The sequence below is a fragment of the Aedes albopictus genome, chromosome 1 (genome assembly GCF_035046485.1).
Source record: "Aedes albopictus strain Foshan chromosome 1, AalbF5, whole genome shotgun sequence".
Taxonomy (NCBI): domain Eukaryota; kingdom Metazoa; phylum Arthropoda; class Insecta; order Diptera; family Culicidae; genus Aedes; species Aedes albopictus.
The window spans coordinates 329,971,101-329,994,302 of NC_085136.1; the positions used below are offsets into that span (position 1 = coordinate 329,971,101).

General features: G+C 42.5%; 2 protein-coding genes across 2 annotated transcripts in view; one reads left to right on the forward strand and one right to left on the reverse strand.

Moving 5' to 3' along the window:
- The first annotated feature begins 4,108 nt into the window (after positions 1–4,108).
- On the forward strand, positions 4,109–15,764 carry LOC109424827 (serine protease easter). Its single transcript, XM_019700019.3, has 4 exons — positions 4,109–4,536; positions 4,701–5,024; positions 5,116–5,224; positions 15,079–15,764. Exons 1-4 carry the CDS (start codon positions 4,476–4,478, stop codon positions 15,695–15,697), a joined length of 1,113 nt encoding a protein of 370 aa, XP_019555564.2. The 5' UTR covers positions 4,109–4,475; the 3' UTR covers positions 15,698–15,764.
- Positions 15,765–15,892: 128 nt separating this feature from the next.
- LOC109424826 (CLIP domain-containing serine protease B9) overlaps positions 15,893–23,202 on the reverse strand; it is a 38,970-nt gene continuing 31,660 nt past the window's right edge. Inside the window, exons 4-5 of the mRNA XM_019700018.3 lie at positions 16,622–16,899; positions 15,893–16,553 (exon numbers count right to left, since the gene is read on the reverse strand). Coding sequence (XP_019555563.2) covers positions 16,216–16,553; positions 16,622–16,899 — 616 coding nt within the window. The 3' untranslated portion in view covers positions 15,893–16,215. The remainder of the gene's footprint in view (positions 16,554–16,621; positions 16,900–23,202) is intronic.

Here is a 23,202-nt window from a genome sequence, read left to right on the forward strand (position 1 = left end):
TTCAGAGTAGAAATTTCTCAACATTTTTGTGGAAATTCCTTCATGGGTTCTACCTGATTCTACCTTAGATTTCTTAAAAGATTCTTCTCATTATTTCTGATTTTGGAATCCCTCCTTAGAGGAATTTATGAGATGCCTCCGGGTGTTCCTTTAAGGACTCCTGATCTTTACAATATTTTCTCGGTAAACAATCATGAACATTTTGCGGTATCCATCCGAGGATCACTCTAAATAATACGTACGTTTACCAAACGTATCCTTTGGAGTCTACCCTTCCACTAACAACACCCAAATTCCCGTGGCACCTAGGTCTGAGAGATCGTAGAGTTGTCTACATCTTTCTTAGGTGTCCAACTAACCACCCTTCATTTCCCCCAGCAGTCGCAAGGACGTGGCCAGGACAGTTCTTGAGCATTGGAGGATTACGTCTTGTCTAAGAGTCAGACATTAGTCCCAAATCTTTGTGCTTTGGTTCGGATGGGAAGGAGGCAACTATCATAACAGCGGTCCAGGTCTAGGACTGTACCACCTACGAATTTGTGCGACTCCCCAGGTAACCACTAAGCATTTGAATAAGCCGTGTATCAGCCCGTATTACGCATTTAAACTGCTTGCTGCCCTACATAAGCAGTTCGAATGCATAGCTGCCTTGAGTTAGCATAAGCTGTGCTGCTCAAAAGCTTTCGGCTGTTAATTAGCATTTCAAATGCTTGAAGTGGTTTAACTTGGGAGCATACAGAATGCTTTTCAACTGCTCTTTAAATGCTAGGAGCAAAAAGGTTGGGAGATATGTTACGCATTTGACAACACATTTTGTCTCTCTCTTACAGAGCCTATGCTTCTGTTTACAAATTTGTGCATCTTATTTGTTTCTTCATTTTCCCCTACTCATCCAAAAGCACCAAAGAAAACATTACTGCAGCTGGATTGGATTGGGAACTTGTCCTTCAAAAAATCACCAATTATTTATCATTTCGTCGGAAAATATGTGCCGAACAGGTGGATGCTTTGGTGGATCATAGGATTGTTTGAAAGAGGGAAGAAACAATCATATTCCACAGATATTTTAAAGAAGGGATCGTAATGCTCTACCACAATGAAATATCTCAATGAAAACAAGTTTTGGATGTTGAATCTGAAGCTGTTAACGAATCATTCTTTATATTGGCGATTAAATCAACGCACGCCACCGGGACATCTTTAGCATCGTGGATCAGGAGCAACAGAATCCGAAGCAGATATGATTAATCAATCTCCGGATCGTAAGTTCAAACCTACATCACTACAAAAATCAGCAAAAAAGTACCACCTAGCACCGGCTGGACGATGAAGCGGGGAAGCAGACTGAGAGAACGAGAAGCAGACGTCAATCTATTTTTGTTTTTTTTTCTTTGCTCAACGAGGCGTTACGCTTCTTTGATATTTCGTCACGACGTTCCTGAAGGGATAGCTTTAAGACAGCCCGTTATTTTGCCAAAACCTGCTGTGTGGTAGCACTATAGGCGCATATACGGCTAATTAGCATTAAACGCCTTGTCGTAAAGACTACTATAATGCTGAAGGAATGCTATTTTAAATGCTTACTGGTTACTTGGGTCGCTTAATGCTAATGCTACTGGTTATACGGTTGCGAAACGAGCAAAGGGGCAGGGAAACTAAGTCCCAAAAGGCCAAGCCTAAGAAAAAGGGTGGCTAACCGGACCAAGGGAAGGAGAGCCATTGCATTACGATTGGAAAGAAGAAAGTAGTGAGAGAAATGAAGTGATAACGCCCTGGTCATCAAAACCGAGGCAGACACGTACGCCGAGGTGCTGAGGGCCACGCAAGGCGAAAATCTACTCTCACCGCTGGGTGCGGATGTAAAAAGCATCTGGCGCACCAGGACGAGAGAGATGATGCTAGTGCAGAAGAAGGAGGCGGGCAAAGAAGGCACCTCCTACAAGGCACGAGCTCAAGAGGTATTAGGCCTGCCAATGGGCTCGGCAGGCACGCAGATCGCCACGATCAAGCTCCTCATGGTACGGGGGATGACAAGTGGGATTCCGTTACTTCCACGATTTCTCTAATCGTACTTGAACTACAGAGGCGAGCCGAACAGCAGTTAGTTGAGTTGGTCCCCCATCCAGGAGATTGAGTTTAACGGGTAGTCTAAGTACTAGCCAGGACACGTCCTACTAACAAAAGTAGCTGCATAAGAGCTCCAAGGGAGAGTAAACAACTTAAGGTGGTAGCTGGTTGAATTCTTACTATTATAGTGTAGTTATATACGCACGCTAAGACCAGTTTACCTATTTTTCTAAAATATGGGTAAATTTTATTCAAATTTGCGTAAACTTTACGCAAATATGGGTAAATCAAACTCATATTTTGGAAAAGTGCACAACCGCATTTATAGGTAATATTAACCCATATTTGGGTTACAATTACTCATATTTGTGTCCACATTACCCATATTTGAGTTCTGTTTACCTATATTTGAGTATCATTTACGCATATTTGCGGTTGTGCACTTTTTGGAAAAAAGGTAAACTGATCTTAGCGTGCGGTCCCCCTTCTCGAAATCATCCTTAACGGGCGTACCGCGAAGGTAAGGAACAGAGAGAATAAGATTTAGTGGGTCGATTCCTACATCACCCGAAGAACCACCTCAGTATGACATGTAGCTTATAGTATAGCCTATTTTTGGCGTTCCTACCCGAGCAGGGTCCATCTGTCAAAATTGATGTTAAAAATCCATCGATAAGTTCGATTGATTTTCATAACGTTTACATATTGACTCGTTTGGGTCGAATCTGTATCCGTTTTCGTTAGGTTTTTGCGAGTCAGAGTCAGCTCTGACTCAGGTATAAAACCGATAACGGCAAAGCTCTTCGATCCGTTGCGGTATTCAACGAAGTGTTGCTTCCACCTTTCAATAAATATCACGTCCATCCTTCAAGAAACTCCCGTCCTTATCCTCTACAGTTAAATAGCTTTGAACAGTTTAAAAATGTAAGACGCCACAGTGAAAGGAACTAGACTTGAATTCCGGGAAATTTGTGCCCGCGATTCACTCAGATATCCGTATTTATAGCTCGTAAATTGAAATCAATCATGCTACCGCAAATAGGTATTGATTATAACATAAGCCATTTTTATTCGGGTCGTAAAGGCAGACTGTATGTAAACAAAAACCCCATCTCATAATCAGATTCGCCGAGATGATACCACAATGCCCGAACCTGACTGAGAGCGCAAGGTGGTCGGACCGGTTTTTCTGCAACGAACTTAGTGTTTGCCCATGTCATCCTAAGTCCAGATTGCAGAAGAGCCGGGTATGGGCGAAGGTATACAGCGAATCAAGTTCAAGTTAACATAAAGCAACCGGTGTTTCTGGACATAAAGATGGATGATTTTATGATACATATGTTTACTAATTTTTTACGATTTAAAACAATTTGACTAATGCAGATTTTAAGACAAAAGTACAAACCATTTAACTGTAAATGAAATAACAAATATTGGAACGAAAACTTCACGAAGAGGCGAATAGGCGTGAAACTCAGATCTACTAATTTTATATTTTAATGTGGAGTAACATAGTTTCAAACCAAAAATAGTTAATCTTCATTCTTTAGAAAGGCTGGTTCAAATCTAGGTTGTTCATGACCCTATATCTGGTTAATTTGATTTGATTTGATAGGATGGAAATGATCGATCAATGAATGTGTTTCGATTCCAATTTTGACCACCTTTCCTCCCACCGTGAATCATTGGAATAAAAAAGAACGGTGTTCGTATTCTGCTGGAACGAATCTTAGCAACCGTTGAAAACAATCAACAACGACCGCGCGACATAAAGCAATGCCTACTGGACCGGGACTACCTATTCCCTGTGTTTTATTCAGCCGTGATGCGCACATACCTACGATCGTACATTTCGGAACTGGATGATGATCGCAGTGTCATCATCGCCGTCGTCCGAGCGCGCGAGAGATGGATGAGTCAATATTTAAAAGTTGTGTGATTTTCCTACACAATACAACACACCTTGCAACAGCCATCCATAGTACCTATATAACACAAATCAACCGCGAGATTTTCGGAGACTTGTTTGTTTGATTGGGCGCGGGATTCCCTACATAGATGCGCGCGCGCGAGAGAGAGTTTGCGATGCGCGAGTCAAGTCATCATCATCGTCATCAGCGCTCGCGATCGCAGGTAACTAAACCCATCTCGGCCTTCTGTTCTGTTCTGAACTGAACTGATCCCATCCACCCGGTCGGCGATCAGTAGCAAGCAGTCCAGTCGGGTTCGCGAAGCCAAACGGAGCTGATATTACTCGATCGTGCGTGCTGCCAGTAGTAATTCCAGTTATAGTGTGTATGAGTGTTGATCTTATTGGGGAAGCGTTTATCGATATTCTACGTAGAACTGCATTGTGGGAGCCCAATGGTGCTCTCTAGTCGCTGACTATTTGCAATTTTTGAGGAACAATGAGGTTACTGGAGAGTAGCTGCCTTTTGCTACTTATTGTGACGATAGCGGTGCATGGCCGTAAGTAATTTCTATTCGGTACTTTCTACCGCAGCGGTAAGATCGAAGGTTATCAAAAAATGTACGTGATATCACTTCGCTTCGGTTTCCGCTGTATTAGAAGAACCGGTTCTTCCAAATGCGTCAATTATGTAAGAAGATCTTTGCTTTTGTACAAATTGTAGAACAAACATGTATCGGGCCGGACGGAAAAGCCGGGAACTGTATACTGCTGCGATCGTGTGATTCCTTGTTCACTCTGATTAAGAAGAAGCCTCTACTAGCGGAGGATCGTGTATACCTGAGCCAGAGTCAGTGCGGATGGTCTCGGGAGGAGAATCACCCACTGGTATGCTGCAGTGATCCTCTGGAGACTCCGGTGCGAGTTGGCGAGTCCTTACTGCCGCCGGTTGGAGTGTGTGGTGTACAGACCAGTGATCGCATCGTTGGAGGAGTCAACACAAAGATCGATGAATTCCCCTGGCTGGCGCTGCTTAAGTATGCCAAACGTAAGTCGATAATTATCGGAGGCACGATAGAATTCGATTTTCTAATAACGGTATCGTTTTGTTCTATGTATGTGCGATGGCGAACATGTAGCGAACAACGTATTTGGATTTCATTGTGGAGGAGTGCTCATCAACAATCGTTACGTATTGACAGCGTCGCACTGTGTCAATGGCAAGGATATTCCAACGACTTGGAATCTGTGAGTATTCAGGACTTCAGAACATTAACGAATAATACGAGATCGGATTCGGTGTCAGTTTAACGCAAATTTGGTTTATATACGGATGTGTACGTAAAGGGTGTTCACGACAATATTTCGCTACCTGTAAAAACATTTTTATTTCTTGATCAATTTTCAAAAAGTTATCTTAAGGCTCAAGCATTCGTCATCATTTTTCGGAAAATAAAAAGCAGTTTTCTCGCTGTAAATCAAAACATCGACCATGAAAATAAATTCACTACATTATATTCCTCATGTGGAGTACAATGAATATATTTTCATAGCAAAGACGTCTGTTTTGAACGAAAAAAAAACTGCTTTCAAATGTTTCATGATGACGATGACACAGACAAACAGACGTAACACTTGCGAAATTTCCATCGACTACGCTTTCAACGAACATTTTAAATTTTCATAGTTGTGGCTTTCACAACCAGAGGCGCGCGCATAGTTTTTCTATGCGTTTGACGTTTCACACTAGCGCCTTCTGTTGGCGATATTGCACAACACAGTGATTCGTGCAACTTTTCCACCAGGTGGTGGTAGTGTAAACTGGGCGATGGATTTCCATGAAAATCGTTCAAGGTGTTACGTCTGTTTGTCTGTGACGATGATTTCAATGACGAACTATTCAACGTTAATTTTGTTTTTAATAATACAAAAAATTAACAGGAGTGTATTAATAAGTCATTAGGCTAGTCATTATAGTAATGACTAACGTGTGTTTAATGATGATCATTAATCCACATGTTACAAAATTATGCTTTTTACAAGACCACAATGTTAAACAATAGCAGTATATAATATACACATATTTCTTGTTGGGATGCTAAAATGTTTTGCTTGGAATTTCAGAGTTGTTACAATGGAAATTACAGTGTTTATCCTGATAGAATTTTTGCACTTTCTTCCTATGGTAGGGTCTGGGATCATTTGAACAGGAGCACCTATTTTGGGCACTTGCTAATATAACTCAGTCAGTTTTAAAACGATTGACTTGATTTTTGAGACACGATTAGATACGCACAGTATCTATCCATGTTCAAAAATTCAAGTCAATCGTTTTGAAATTGACTGAGTTATAGCAGCAAGTGCCTAAAATAGAAGCTCCTGCCCAAATGGTCCCAGACCCTATGGATATTTTTGATTTTCAAAAGCATTCAAACAAGTCTTATGAAATCAATAAGTTTTAAAAACATCTGCTTTGAAATGCTGGCTTCTCTGAACTTGGTTTTTCCAGTAGAGCTCCACGAGTCTTGAAAAAAAATCTGAAACTGTTGCATTTCAGTTATATGTACGTTGTTGTCGTCAAGTATCTTGACAGATATTTAACAAGGCTCTCATCACATCTACGTGTTTCTTTTACCAGTCTGGAGAAACTTTTTGTCTAACGAAAAATCCCTCTGGTTTATCTGAGATTTCGCGGGTTCTGCAGCATATCCGGGCAGACGAGAATACTTGCGAGAATATCTAAATCAAATCTCAAATTGAACGATTTTTGCTGTTATAGCTAGATGTGATTTTGATGTGTTATTTAAAAAAAATGAAGAATATCACTCCAATAACTCAAAATGATATGCTATCAGTTTTTGTTCTTGTCGAATTATCTGAAAATGTCTACTTATCAACATCAGCGGAGCCAGCTTTTTCTTTTTTCTGGCTCACTCTCCCAAACATGCAAGCGAAAGAGCGAGATGAAAGAGGGGGCAAGCTGCCTCCTCTTCCATCTTTCTCTTTCTCGTGTACTTTTAGGAGAGTGAGTAAGAAGAAAGAAAATGCTGGCTCCGCCAATGCTTATCAACAAATTTAGCTCTTCTGCACGAAATGAAACACACACCCGTAGAAATAGCTCAATGTTGGTGAAATGACATATGCCCCTTTCTGAGCTGGGGAAACGAAGAACCTCATGCTCTTGTTGCCATCATATTCACAACAGTGAACCGCAGATAAGTGGTAAGCATCGCCGCCTGTGAATCCTCGTGAAAGGTCGTAGGTTCGATGCTGGAAGTTGGCATTTTTTTATTATTTTTCAAGATAATGGTCGACAAATCTTGTCTGCTATTGTTTTGATCTTGTACGAGCTATTATTGAGTACTTCTCCATACTAGCTTTTGATATTATTTCTGATGTTTTATTTCTTATCTCATTCAAACCAATATCAGTTTTTGCTCTTCAGTAATTCAATTATTGATAACTGAATGTGTTATTTATTAGATTTTCTCACCTAATCGGGTAATAGTCAACGACGTAGGTTGAACTAGCTCAAGTTGCTGCACCCTGCACTTACCCATTTGCAAAGGCATGGGTTAGAGCAGGATGAAGGTTCAACTTATGTCGTTGAACAGGTAGTATTGATTTTCTTTTTGTCTGTACAACCTGTGGTTGAAGACACTGCAGAAGCACCACGCTTCGTAGTTCGTGTTCGTCAGCTTTACGATCCGTGCCCACTACATCTTCTGACAGCTTCCGGAAAATAGGGAACTTCTAACCTGAGCTGTATTTTCAGGAACGGTTTCTGCTTTTCAATTCGGAGGGTCGGGAGCAAACCAAAAACATGTCTTCACTACTACAAGACTGAACGCAAAGAGGAAGTTTTATTTGACATCCAATTAATACAAAAGGTACATAAAAGCAACCAGGTTTCTGCTATTGATTCTTACATTAACGAGTAAAATTCAAACGTGTGCCTTTATCAACTATACCGTCACGATCGCTACTGTCATCACATTGATGTTTCACTAGGATGTGCCGCTTTTAACACTCTTCCTCTGAAGTGGAATCGCAACCTTAAAATATGTCATGACAATCTCATCCGTTTCCTCGTCGCTGCTGATGTCCCTTTCAATTCACAGTGAATGGAATCGGTAATGCTTACGGCGAAGTTTCCGAACAGCCAGGCCCTCGGAATCCTCTTTCATCACCTTCAGAGCAAATAATCCGCCAACGCTACGCATGATCGTCAGTATTGCTTCTATGCTGCCGCTGCTCTTCCGCTTCACCGATGAGATGAGCTTTACTTTCACTACATCGAGTGTCCACTCCTCCTCGTCCTGGGCCTCCAAAGTCGTGGTAAGCGAATTAAACGGATCCGACAACCCATGCAAAATCAATGCCACCTTGAAGCACTCCCTCAATTCGAATCCTGAATTCTCAAGTCGGACTTACAACTTCTCGATGTTCGCCAGATCTCCATATCCTCGTCACCGCATTGGTTTGTAATCTGCTTTAAGAACGTTACCTTTTGTCCCAGTGTCGTAGTCGTGCTTGGCATCGAAAAGTAGTACGTGCTCGTCAGCTCCACGATCCGTGCCCACTCCATCTTCAGACAGCTTCCGGAAAACAGGGAACTTCTAACCTGAGCTGTATTTTCAAGAACGGCTTCTGCTTTTCAATTCGGCGGGTCATACATGCCGGGCCAATAACCTGTTCGAGGAATAGCAGAGTCTGAACCAGGTTCGGGAGCAAAATGAAAACACGTCTTTACTACTACAAGACTGGACGCAAAGAGAAATATTTTTATATATTCAAATTCAACATACAAACAGTACATGAACGTAACCAGGTTGCTGCGATCGTTTTTCATATCAACGACATAAATTCAAACTTGTGTTGCCATTAGAAACCGCACCGTCACGCATGCCATCGCCACCACGTTGATGTTGCACTAGGGTGTGCCACCTCCAACAGGGGCCCGGTTCGATTCCATGCTACGGATGGTTGTTTTCTATCTCCTGCACTGATGAAGCTTCGGTGTTGACATGGGTAATGCGTTGAACCCTTGGCGGATCATGCTAAGGTGTTGGTGACGTGGCCGACACTTGAAAAAGGGTTCCAAAGTGCTCGAACCAGCGTTTCAACTGGTCGCCGGGTTGGTCAGTCCAGACGTGTCTTTCACGGGCATCGTAGCATTCATCTTGGTCCCACTAAGGCAACGTGAAACATCGTAGAGGAGCCGGATGTCGCCGGTGTTTGCAGCTTTCTCGCCTTTGTCGGCTAGGGCCCACGCTCTTTTGTCCCATCTAGGGTACGAGTGCCATCAGTAATCTCACGCTCCCATTTTCATCCTATCCGAGAACAAGCGATTACGGCACCGATTTATTCCGTTCTTTTGTGTTTCATGCGTGCTCACTTCTAACAAAAAATACAAAAATAAGAAACAAAACAAATAGCGCTTCATTCCTTTGTTTTTAGTAGGATGAAAATGGGAGCCACATGCTTAATAAGGGAACCAATACCCTACATGAGCGTTTCACTTACTTCTCGAGAGCCGAATAACGCTGACAGGCTACTGTGGCATACCAGTTTAGCACCCTATGCGCAGAGATGCAAATCGTCAGCATTCGCGCATCATCGAACCCCGCGACCCAACCGCGACAACAATATTCGCGCTGCATCAGACATCGCGACTTCGCGACGTCGCGACGCGCACGTCGTCGGTCGTCAGCGACACGAACAGGCAATTTTGCAGCAATCGGCCGAATCTGTAGTGCGGAAATTTACAGCTACGGCTGTGGCTCCTCGTGTTTTCGCTCGCTCTATCGTGGCTTTAGAGTTCCTTCGCTCCTCTATCTTCCTCCAAGTATCATCTGTGATCTACTGCTCTTTCCGGGTGCGTAGCTTACCCAAATTATTCTCGCCGGTGGCGATGACGGCGTTCTTGATGGCGCTCCATTGATATTCTACGCTTCCACCTTCTGGAATATCCGTAGCACGGTTCTCTTCTCCGAGACCATGGCATCCCATGACGTGCTCATAGTCCGAATTGTCGGAAACAACCTTCGCGTTGAAGTTGCCCATGAGGATCTTGATATCACTCGAAGTCTTGTCCACGACAGCATTCAGTTAGCTGTAAAAGTTCTCTTTGTCTCGCAATGCGGCAGTATCGGTTGGCACGTAACATTGGATCATGGTAAGGTTTCGAACCCGTGTTCTGAATCTGGAAATTATCCTTTCATTGATAGGTTCCCACTTCATGAACGCAGCGTGGGCGTGAGCGCTGAGCAGGAAACCAACTCCACGGTGGCGAGGAGCGTGTTCACCTCGTAGGCCAGAGTATAGCAGAATTTGACCCGACGCCAATCTGTGTTCTCCAAAGTTTGGCCAACGGACTTCACTCAGTCCTAGGATCTCAAGCTTCATACGGCATGCCTCATTGACTAGTTGTGCCAGTTTACCCTGCTGGGCTAGGGTTAATACATTCCAAGTTCTAATTCTTGTCCGTTGTTTCACGCTAAAAGTTGTTCCCGTTGAATCAGTTCGTAATCTTTCATTTTCGGTTTCAGTAACGGTTTTTTTGGGTTTCGGAAACAGTAGGTTGTTGGCCTAAGGTCCCCTATCCACTGTGGTGGGGCTGCCACCTTAGGTATAGCTTCCGGTGGAGGAGCATTTCATACTCAGCCGCTGGATGCCAGAACAGACGCTGTTTGAGCCGCATCTCCTTGGTGAACAGACACTCGAGACGTACCTCCTCAATCTAGCTGAAGTCAGAAGGACAACAGTGACCAGGCTGCACTACCAGCTAAGCACACAACTCTTAGCTGGCGGACTTTGTCATCGCTTCAACTTAGTGTTCTTTGTGCACTTCCATTTATTGATAGATAGAATTTCTCTGCTTGCCATTGTATGCGTTTGTATATTGTGAAGGCAAGCAGAATGATACACTAGGTCTAGGTGTATCGAAAAGCTACATGATCACTCCAAAAACCGAAATTTTGATTGATACCCTGTATGCTCATGATGCCTGTGTGTACAAAATGTTTACCATCACGTGAACACCAGGTCCCATTGTTGTTCCCATTATTGAAAATGCTTCAAATCGGTCCAGATATTCCGGCTTTATTGTCATTTTAGTGATCCAGTTTGCGGACTAGCACTGACGGAAGAGCCAAATAAGAAACTGAACTAAACCCGTTGCGTGATATCAAATCTCGATGGGAAATATCTGAAAAAAAAATAAAGAGGAATCCCCCCAAAGAATTCCTGAAGGAGTTTCTACAAGAACAAGGAAATTCTAGAGATATGCCTGACTAAAGCCATGAAGAAATCCTTGAAAGAACCCATATAGGAATTCCTGATAGATTTTTTGTAGAATCTGTAGGCATCCCTGAAAACTCCTGGCAAAATCATCGAAAGAACTTCATGAAGAATCCCCAAAAAAAAAAAAACTTCATGAGGAATCCCTAAAGAAACTTCTGAAGGAATCTTGAAAGGAACTCCTGGATTAATTCCTGTAGGAACTTGGGCAAACATCCCCGAACAAGCTTCTGGAGAAATCCCTGAAACTCCTAGGGGTATCCTTGAATGCTCCTAGAAATATCTCTGGAGAAATCCATAATAGAACTCCTGGAGACATCTATGAAGGAAACCCTGATTTAATTTTAGACGAATCCCTGAAGAAATTCCAAAAGGAATCTCTGAAGAAAAATCTACATGAATCCTGGAGGAATCTCTGTAGGAACTCCTGGACTAATCCTCATGCTAATACGGTAGGAATACCGGAAGGAACTCCTAGACTAACCTCTGAACCTCCTTATGAATTTCTGGAGGCATCCTCCTGAAGGCATCCTTGAATCTTCCTAAAAGATGCTCTGAAGTAACTCCTGGAGAAAACCTTCGAAGAAACTCCTGTCGACCTACCTGAGGGTACTTGTGAAGGAATCCCTGATGAAACTCCTGGAGGTATCCCTGAATCCTCCTGGGAGAAACTCTGCAGGAGAACTACTGGGAAGATCCCTGAAGGAACTCTTGGGGAGATCCAGAAGTTAGCTATCCCTGAAAGAACTACTACTGCTGGAATCCTCGAAGAAACTTCAGGATTCATCCTGGATGGATGGATCCTCTTAGAGACAACCCTACAGCAACTCCTGGAAGAATCTATGAAAATCTCAGTGGGGCAACTTGAATTTCAAAAGGAATCCCAGAAAGAAATTCTACGATAAGTTTCTGAAAGATTTCATGGACGAATCCTTGAAGGATTACTTACCTTACCGGTCATACTAAGGCCTGAGTGTCTTCTGCTGTACGTAGGAATCGTATCTAGTCTACTCGGTCCATGGCTGTGTGTCTCTAGTGCTGCACTCTGCGAAGGATCCGCAGAACCGAAGGGTCTGCGAAGGGTCCGCAGAACCTTGAATGGATAAATTACTGAACTTCTGGTGTAAGCCCTGAAGGGTATCCAGGATGCATCCCTGAAAGAGTTCCGGGAAGGATCTTTGAAAAAAATCCAGAAGAGATCTCAGAAAGAGCTCATAGTAGACATCCCTGAATTCTCCTGGAGGTATCTTTGGAGGAACCCCTGTAGAGATCCTTGAAGAAACTCCTGGGGAGATTCCTGAAGGGACGCCAGGAAAAATCCCTGTATGGAATTCTACAAGAGTTCTTGCGCGAATTCCAGGAAAAATCTCTGAAGGACCTCCTATAGAAATCCCTAAAGGAACTTGTGGAGGCTGATGGATCTCCTGGAGGTTACTGAATCTGCAGCAAGAATCTCTGAAGGAACTCCTGTCAGAATATCTGAGTAATCTTCTGAGATAATCCCTGATAAAACTCCTAGAGCCATTCTTGAATCCCCCTTCTGAAATTCCTCCTGGAACTTCTGAAGAAATCCCTGATTGGAATTTTAGAGGTTTCTTTTAAGGAATTATAGGAGGATTTTTTAGGAACTCTTGAAGAAATTTGAAGAATATTCTGGAGGAATTCCATTATCCCGAATGCCCTAATATGTACTCCGAATGATTTGTACACAATAGGGCTTCCAATTTTCCCGGGATTCAGCTTCCCGGGAAACGGGAAAAAATATAACCATTTCCCGGGATTTCCCGGGATCCCGGGTGTGGTAGTTTAGCAGCTCGATGAGTAGGCCGAGCTCTTGGAATTATCATTATCAGTATAACTGTCAAGAGAGAAGCACCACACCGGGAAATAAGGAAATTTTATTTTCAAGCGAAAAATGTATTTATTTTAAAGATAATTGGTAATCAGATATCATATTTTTGCTTATCCTGTTAAAGAATGTGCACAAATCTGAAAATTTCACAATAAGAAGGTTCATATCTACCCTCAATGCATTTTAAATACATGAACGTGTTTTGCTAAACAGAGTTAATTGTTTATTGATTTTTATGCTACATCCACTGGCATACAACCGCCAAAACAATGCTCAATTTAATCGATTTATTACCAAAATTCACATTGTCACACTTAACGAACACAAACCAAGAGTACATAACACCCGATACAAAAAATATAACTAAAGGGCACTGCATTGTTTTGATTTTGTATGGGATTTTGAAGTTTCTTGGCCTTGTTGTTGACAAAATTTCTGTAAGAGTGAAAGAGAAGGAGAGAATTCCATGCAGTGCCCTATATCTTACGACTATAAATACTAACTACCAAAGAAAAAACAAAAAAAAACTTCGGCGAGGGATTCTGAAGTTAAACAAGGGTAAAATCCCAAGCTGAATAATGGCTCCAAATGTGCTATTATCTGATCGTCTAATTAGCACGCGTTGTATGACGTTGCTGCACCATGATCTATGTATCACTGTACAAATTGATTTGTTCCTAAATAGTTGGGCAGTCACTACGACCTTGTAGAAAGTCAGCTATAAAAAGGACTCTGACTGTATTGCGTCTTACATGCAAGGGTTGTTCCTTTTGGCACTATAGGATGAACTCCATACTTTGAAGCAGTATTAAGGAGATGAAGCATCGTCGGTTGAAACCAGTTTCAATGCCTTCATATGAATAAGAGGATATTATCTGCAAAAGCTTTTCGATCAGCTTGAATTATATAAAAACATCAAAGTAAATAACGTCTGCATAGAGGTCATGTGATTTGACGAACGTTAATCAAGAAGCCGGGTAAATCAATAATTGACTCGCAACTTAACATTGGCCCTTCAACACTTGACAAAAAAGACAGTAGAAAAAATCCCGAGAAATTCGGGAAACCCGGGATTCAAAAATTTGGTTCCCGGGATTCGGGAATCCCGGGAAATTTCATTTCCCGGGAAATCCATCCCGGGAATGGAAGCCCTAGTACACAAGCATATCTGGATACTCGTTCTGGGTAATTATCTGGGCAGCATGTGGTTCACCACATTTTCAACAAAAAAAAAAATCCTTCTTTGAGCATATGTTATTCTTTCTGGTCTTACTACTTAGGAACTTTTTAAATTGTAGCTTATGTGATCATTAGATATGTAGCCTTCTTTCAAACATAGGCTATTATTTCTAGATATTAATTTAAGGAATTTGTTGGCGTCGCAACTGTTAATAATTTCAGCAGAGATTTTCCCTTCTCTTAATCACAGGCTGTTCTTTCAAGTTATACTGTCATATGAAGGAACGACATGACCACATTAGGTAATTTTTACGGTCGTATTATCCGAAACCAATTTTTGCAAAGGGTCTTAGGAGCTTGATATGCTATACTTGAAAATTTTCACAGCAAATAATAGCGGATATTTTCCATTTAGGCAGGTTCTATTAAAGGCAGAATAAGGGTTTATCAATCAAAATAGTTCATTCCAGGATGAATGACATGACTTTTCTTCATTTAGGATAATATAAAATGTGTAATTTGGAAAAGCAATACTCGGGGGGGTCGGGAAAATGTCATAGAGTCGAATGAACACCCTGGAATTGCACTTGAATGTCTTCAGAATTTCTCAATAAGAGTGTTCAGCAAAGTTTTCCCAAAACAATAGAAAACGTTTGGGAACCTCTGTCTTAACACAATTACCACAGTATACTTAAATTGCGTTACATACGATCTCGTGTTAGCTGACTATCGTCGATATTATATTCATCACCCATCCTATTTTCCGTAGTGCCGAAGTCCGTCTTGGAGAGTGGGACACATCGACCGATCAGGATTGCGAAGGTGTCGGAGTTGACGTGGATTGCTCGCCTGATCCAATCGACGTAGTAATCGAGAGGAAGATACCGCACCCAGACTACAACCCTCAAACCCTAGAGCAATTCAACGACATCGCCTTGCTCCGATTGGAGCAACGCGTCGAGTACACCGACTTCATCAAGCCGATCTGTTTGCCCCGGACGCCCGAACTGAAGGCACGGGAAACCGTTGGCCAGAAGTTCCAGGTCGCCGGATGGGGAAGGACGGCCACGGCACGGTTCAGCACCGTCAAACAGAAAGTCGGCGTCGACGGCATTGCCCTGGGCAAGTGTAACTCGGTGTATCAGCAGGAGCGCGTTACCCTGATCGAACGTCAACTGTGCGCTGGAGGACAAGCGGGCAAGGACTCCTGCCAGGGCGATTCCGGTGGCCCACTGATGGGAGTGGCCACGAACGCCAACGTGCAGTTCTGGTACCTGGTGGGGTTGGTCTCGTTTGGACCGACGCCATGCGGACAGGAAGGATGGCCCGGAGTGTATACCAATGTGGCGAAGTATGTGGACTGGATCGAGGCAACGCTGGAGCAGTGAGACGCGATTTGTGAGATTTTAGATAACTATTACGAACAACAATAAAGCTGACGTGATTATTCCAATAGTTTTGCTTTTTTATCGTTTCTTTCTTCTTAATTTCTATTACATTTTCCGTTTTGAAATTGTATCAGGCTCTATACCAAATAGCTTCGAGGGAATCCTCAAGAGGAACTCTAATCGGAAACCCTTCTATGATACGGGGTTGTACATAAACTTTGCCTTATCTTAAAATTACTCCATCAATTTTAACCCTATTGAAACACATTTGACTAAAATGCCTGATGTGTTGCATTCAATAACTATGGTCATCCGGTATGTATGTGATCTCACAGTACGCATAAAACAGCAGCATTTATTCAGTCACATTTTATGTTTATTGTGGACTTCCCTATCTATCTCCCACATATCTCTGCGATAAACTTCCGTTCGAATTTGATAAAAGATAACTATTTACAATTTGGTTCCTAAACTTAAACGACTAAAGCGCGGCGCACGATTAATTGATCGATCCGCATCTACAGCTGAATCTGCCGCTGGATCCAATCGATGTAGGACGAGATCCGGGTGTACACCCCCGGGAAGTTCGACACCCCGCACGTGCGGGGCCCGAACGAGACTAGACCGAGCAGTACGAACCGATCCCGGCTGGAGATGGCTTCGTTCATCAGCGGACCGCCCGAGTCCCCCTGGCAGGCGTCCATGTTCTCCTGGCCCTGGACGCACATCTGGCTGCCCGAAACGATGATCGGATTGCGCGAGTTGACGCTGTAGCGAGCGTAGGAGGTGGCACACTGGGCGGTGTCCACGATCGGCAGCCGGAGCCACTGAAGCGTCGGGCTTGGGGAGTTGTTTCCTAGAACATAGATTGGAGAGGGTTAGGGAGGTTCTTACATTTCGGGAAGGGTGATCGCGGATACTGACGATTACTGGTGGATCCCCACCCGGCAATGATTCCCGTTTTTCCAGTCAGGTTTCTACCGTAGCTGGAGTACTGGTCCATCGGCAGACACAGCGGACTCAGGATGTTGTAGACCTCAGTCGGTTGCAGCAGCTTTACCAGGGCAATGTCGTTTGCGTACTTCGGTGTGTCGTAGTTCTCGTGAGGCATCAGACGATCGATCGCGAAGTCCTGGAAGCGTGAGTTGCATCGGTTATCCGACACCGTGTTACACTCGAGATCGCCCAGGCGGACGCTGACTCTGGAATAGTAAAGGGCATAGATATTAGAGCATAGACCTTTGCGAATTTGTATCTTTGTCATATGATTTTCAGTACACTTGGCATTCCTAACACTACTGATTCTATTAATTTTTTTTTACTTCTTTGTTTATTTGGAAGGCTCGGGCGTCACATGCGCATAAAATGGAGCTGAAATCAATTGTACATTTTTGCCTTTCTCGTACACCAAGTGTACTGGAAAGGCTATATGTTCACTCCAGAAATGATTTTTTTACACTTTTTCTTAAATTTTTACTTCTTAGATTGGGGAACTGAAGTCCTCGCTACTGTTTCGAGGATAGAGATAACCAAGTCCGGGTGTCGTGGCTTACGCTTAATTGGATCATATTCAACTTATCAGTTGTTCAGCGAACCAGTTCTTCAACGAATATTGCAATTCAATTCTAGTTTAACTTTTAAACGTCAATTTTTTACTTATACTAGAATAATGATAAATGCATACATATAAAATTATTTAAATATCAACTCGAGTTTTCATCCGTTGTTTGAAATTCCTCTGTTGAGGCTTATTTTTTCATTGCTGATCCCAGACAGACTTTCATCTGCTGCCTTGGCATCTTCCTTTACTAAGGCAAGACATTGTTGCCAGTTCCGGCCAGATTTTCAGCAACCGCTTTGGCGTGTCCCTTCTCTGAGGCGAGATATTATTGCCAGCTCCAGTCAGATTTTCAGCTACCGCTTTGGCGTCTTTCTTCTTTGAGGCGAGACATTATTGCCAGGTCCGGCCAGATGTACATCTGCCGCTTTGACGTCTCCCTTCTCTGAGGCGAGATGTTATTGCCAGCTCCGGCCATATTTTCAGCTGCCGCTTTGGCATCTCTCTTCTCTGAGGCGAAACATTATTGTCAGCTCCGGCCAGATTTTCAGCTGCCGCTTTGACGTCTCCCTTCTCTAAGGCCAGACATTATTGCATGCCTTTTCCTCGAAATCCAGCTGTTTCCGTTGCAGTTGTCCTTAGAAGGATTTTGTTGTTTCCTCGCTTCAAAATCGATTTTCTTCGTCCATAATCAATTCTGGTGCCCAAGTTACTTTTTTGCTAGAAGTCTACCAGCTCTTCTTTCTTACTCGCGTTGCAATGGGTTCTTCTCGTTGCCAATGTGGTACTCTCCAGATTGACAGATCGCATGATAATGATTTTCACCAACGTCATGACCTACTCAGTTATACACCAAACTACCACAGGAAGCATCTTGGGAACTTGGACTAACTTAATTACTATATTATACAAAGAACGACGGACTGCCGTTATCTGTAATGGAACCAAACAGAAAGGACTATATCGATAGACAACGACAAGAAGAAGACAAGCGGAAGAAGGACGATGAAAGACAGAGGCAATTTCAATACCCGGTGGCACACTGAAAATAATTGGCGCAAGTAAAGATGTGCTCAGCGACTCCCCCTTGGACAGAGGACGAACAACAAAACCAAATAGTGGACAACGAAAACAAGGAACGAACGACAACCAATCTCTAACAGCACCACGTTTCAAAACTGGTAAATTCATGGACTTCAAATCAACACCTGCCAAAACTTTTCTAACGGGCTTCTGTTGATATCCTCGGACCCGGAGAATTTCATACAGATCAGATTTGACCTCACGATGCTCAGTGCATCCCCATCCCATACGTCATGTTCGATATCCTGGTTATAGCCACGCCCAGAGCCCAATACGGAAGATATGTGCGTTTAACAAATAGTGGTTGGAACTCAACTGGTACATGACACGAATGAAATCGCAGCCTAAATCCAACCCCTTGAACCATGCATTCTTCGACACCTTTGGAATGATAGAATGCATCTCTACATTTTTGGTACCTGCTGCTGATCAATTGGCTCCTGACGACCCAAAGAAAAAAATCGTCGAAGGCGATTGACGCTCGTAAATATCATCTTCCAGAGAGTCCGCTTTCTCGTTGCTCGGAATCGAGCAATGTGTAGAGACCCAAGCTATTGGTAATGGTGTATGGGCGTATGGACAAAGCACTCAAGACTTGGCGTATTTCATTCAGGAAGATTAGGCTGATACAAATTTTATTTTGACTTTTTGTCTCCCCCCCCCTTCAAACATTTTTGGCTGGATTTTGCATTTCGAGGGGGCAGACAAAAAAATATTTATCAAAATTTGGGGTCTAGCTCGAAACTCTTTAACAAATCCGATGAGTTTTAAATATTTTTCAAATTAAATGATTTATTATTTTTATCCCCCCCCTCGACCAGTCAAAGAGTGGTGGGACAAAAAGTGAAATAAATATTTGTAACGGCCTTACTCAGCGTACTTCATCGATTGCATTGACCGGACAGACTCCAGGGAGCTTAGTCTGCCGGTGAATTGAAGTGGTGCTCAGGTGAAAGTGTGCTGATCTACTAAGGTGAAATAGATAGCCGCGCTAGCTCAGCCATGTATACAAAATAGGGCTTATGAAGCATGAAGATGGCGCAATGGAATTTGTTGTAGACACCGAAATCAGTCGAATCAGCGATTTTTTAACCATCTGTGAAGAACTGTCTGTCCTCACTAATAAGCCCGAGTTAAGTTGCAAAAAATTGTGGAATTCACACGGAAAGAAAAGATTCATGTATTCCGTCCGGTGATCTCATGCTTCATAGACAGATCAAAATCCACAGCGGAACACTATCGAGGCAACTGGGATTACAATCACGGGGCCTGATGACACCCCTCCCTTTGGGAGTCAGCCGCATATTCGCCGGATAAGAATAGGACTACTACAGGGGATAGACAAAATGATCGGGACAGGCAAAATTTTCACTTTTCAAAAAATGTTCAACTCGCTGTAACTTTTCGAAAAGTGCATCGAATATTCTCAAATTTTTACTGTAAGTTCATAAACTAGTTGTGTATCAGTGGTCAAAATTTGGAAAAGATCAGGCCATTCTCCACGAAGTTATAAAGATTCTTGAAAAAGGTAAAATAATCCGATAGCCAACTTTGAGCTATTATATCTCCGGATTTAATGAACCGATTTCAATGAAATTCTGTCCATTTATGACTTATATAATGAACTCTAAAAAACATTTGACTTAACTTGAAATTTTTAACAAGAGAAAAAGTTATAGCGATTTAATTTTTTTCACGATTTTTTAGCAAATTGGTCTACTTTTAATATGTATTCCTCTACTTTTTCAATTTGTTGGCGACTATGTTGTTACTTTCCTTCAAACCACATTTATATATAAGTCAATTAGAGGGGAATTAAATGAACTACGATTTGCATCTTGAATTTTGAAACGATATTGAAGTTTTGGATAATTTGGTGTTTCATTAGAAAAATAATCTAATCGTAATAATTTTCTTCCGTGTTAAGAATTTTAAGTTAAGTCAACGGTTTTTCATAGTTCATTATATGAGTCATAAATGGTCGGCGTTAAGTCAGAGAGGACCATGTGTCTTTTACTTAATTTCTAGAAAAACGACTTTAAAGTTTGCAACTCTATAAGTTTTCAGTTTTTCAACAAATGTTCTTGAATTTTTGCCATAAATCTTAATAATTATTCAACACAGCATCGCTCTGTATTGATCGCGAAAAAACGTAAAATAAAGCTTGAAACCGAGAAATTGCTAAGTAATTGATTGTACTTAGTCCACTCTGACTGAACGGTTTTTGGAAAATCTTCAACCAACTACAGTTCACACTCAAGTTTTTACATATTTGATGGAAAAGTAATGCACAAGTAGGACAACAGTCAATAGGAGTAGTGTATAATGTGAACAGGAAGTTTGAAATTTGATATTTCTGTTATTACACTGTTGATTACCATTTTTAATTTTTATGTTCAGTCAGAGTGGACCAAGTACAACAATTCAATATCACATGAAGGGCAGTCAATTAATGAGCTATTTAAGAATTCTTAACTTGAACATTTAATAGCTAACAATTTTTGAATGTATTTTCATAGTTGGGTACGTTTTTGAAATATTGTTGTTTCACAGTTCATAAAAAAATATTCAGAGGACTGGAATTTTTCAAAAATTCGTTCAGACCGAGTGAACCAAGTACACAATTCTTAAATAATCGGTAAAATCAATTTCTTCATGAAACGGCTATTGGTACATTTCAATTTTATGCCCAACAGCTACTAAACAAACATATTTTGATTTGGAAAGGATTACGAAGAATAAGGTAATTTCAACCATTTTTCTTAGAGACGCATGGTCCACTCTGTCTGCACGCGAAATGCCACAATATGCTTCAACACGACGATCTGTAAAATACGATATTGACCTTAATAAAATGGAATTTCACGTGTTTTCTTGATCAAGAATCATCAGAAAATGCGTTAGGGAGCCATACAATTTGCAAACGTATCACATTTTGATGATAAACTATTTATTGGATTTTAATCAATACATATTTTTTCAACTCTCTTATCATCAAGCATATGGTCCACTCTGACTGCACACTATTGTCGATTTTTGCAGTTCAATCAAAAGAAAATTGTGCTATAACTCTCGTTAATTGTAACATTAGGAAAATTGGGTCAATGTTCCAAGTAGCTTAAGTAATTCTTAATCATATGCCTTAAAAATCTAATTTTCGTCAATTTTGTTACTTGGTCCCCTCTGACTTAACGCCGACCAAATGGTCAAAATTTCATTGCATTCGGTTCATTGAATTCGGAGATATAACAGCTCAAAGTTGGCTATCGGATAATATTACCTTTTCCAAGAATCTTTATAACTTCGTGGAGAATGGCCTGATCTTTCTCAAATTTTGACCACTGATACACAACTAGTTGATGAACTTACAGTAAAAATTTGAGAATATTTGATGCACTTTTCGAAAAGTTACAGCTAGTTGAACTTTTTTTGAAAAGTGTAAATTTTGCCTGTCCCGATCATTTTGTCTATCCCCTGTAACTCCAATACAAGGTGTCAAGCGACCCGTGACGAGAAATGAGTGATCGAAGGGGTGAAAAACATGCTCGATCGTTGACGGAACCTATGAGATACCTGGGCACACCCACTGTATTTCGTCCCTTACCGCCGTTAATGCAAGGCTCTGGCGTGATGGACCTCCTTTCCCGTGCTGCTCTTGAGATTAATCATGAAAAGTTCAAACAATCAAAATCAAAATCAAGTAGGTAGCGGTAGTGGCGTGGCCAACCCCTTCGCAAGAAGTGGGTTGGCGAGGTATCCGTTAGGGAGAAGCGGGAAGTTGCGCACGCAGTTACAGCGTACTGAATTCCGCAATTCAAGGGCGGACCGGATGCCCAACATTGGAGCTTCAGAGTGAAGATGCACCTCAAACAAATTTGACGGAGAATGCTCCAGAAGTCGCGGCGGAGAAGGTCAAGTTCGAAGAAGCGGACAAGAAGGCGAAGGCGTTAATAGTGAGTTTCTTGGGCAACGAATGTTTGAAGGTCATCCGGGAGAAGTCGACGGCCCTCGAAGCTACGTTTGCAGCCAAGTCGATTGGATCGCAACACCTGGTCCGGAAGCAGCTCAACCGACTGAAGCTGAACGAAGGCGATCCGATGAGACTTCATCTACTGGCGTTCGACGATTTGGTCCGGCAGAAGAAAACGGCTGGTGCAAAGATAGACGATGCTGACCTGGTGGTGCTGCTGTTCTAGACGCCGCCAGATTCCTATGACCCTCTGGTTACGGCCCTCGGAAATGTTCCTGAGCAGGATCTGGAGATAAAAGCTGCGAAGCAGCGACTGTTATCTGAAGATTTGGAACGTCAAGAGCAAAACGGAGGAGTTGGCGAGGCCAAAGGGTGCCACAAGTGTGTCCACCTCAAGAAGGACTGTCTGCAAAAGGCCGGTAGTGAAGCTAACGGGGCGGCCAATCAACGGAAAGCAGTAAGTTTTGTGGCGAGTCGAGTGACAAGATCGTCTTCAAGCTTCCATGGTCCGGAAGCTGAAGCAGCCGATTGCTATTAACGTTGCCAAGAAAAGGGGTCGGTGAGGTCTATGTCAACAGCAACAAACAATTCCCGTTGCACATGAAGGACGTACTGTACATCCCGGAGTTGCGCGACAATTCAATGTCCGTGAAGAAGCGCGTCACGGCCGGCGTGCAGGTAAACTTCGTCGACAAGGTCGCAATATTGAAGAAAGACGGGCAAGTTATCGCCCCCGCCCAACTGAGGGGCGGACTGTACGAGCTGGAGATTGACCTGGATCGCCCAACCGTGGACTTGTGCATGTCGGAGACAGATTAGCTTTGGCACAAGCGGCTCGGAAGATCATGCCGCGAGGAAGATCATCATTGCTCGTGATGTGAAGTTCGACGAAAA

What these genes read in the sequence shown, in the direction of transcription:
- LOC109424827 (XM_019700019.3), top strand. Translation starts at nt 4,476, where the DNA reads ATGAGGTTACTGGAGAGTAGCTGCCTTTTGCTACTTATTGTGACGATA. An exon ending in GACGATAGCGGTGCATGGCC is followed by an intron (nt 4,537 to 4,700) that starts GTAAGTAATTTC and finishes TACAAATTGTAG; the next exon opens with AACAAACATGTATCGGGCCG. An exon ending in ATTCCAACGACTTGGAATCT is followed by an intron (nt 5,225 to 15,078) that starts GTGAGTATTCAG and finishes TATTTTCCGTAG; the next exon opens with TGCCGAAGTCCGTCTTGGAG.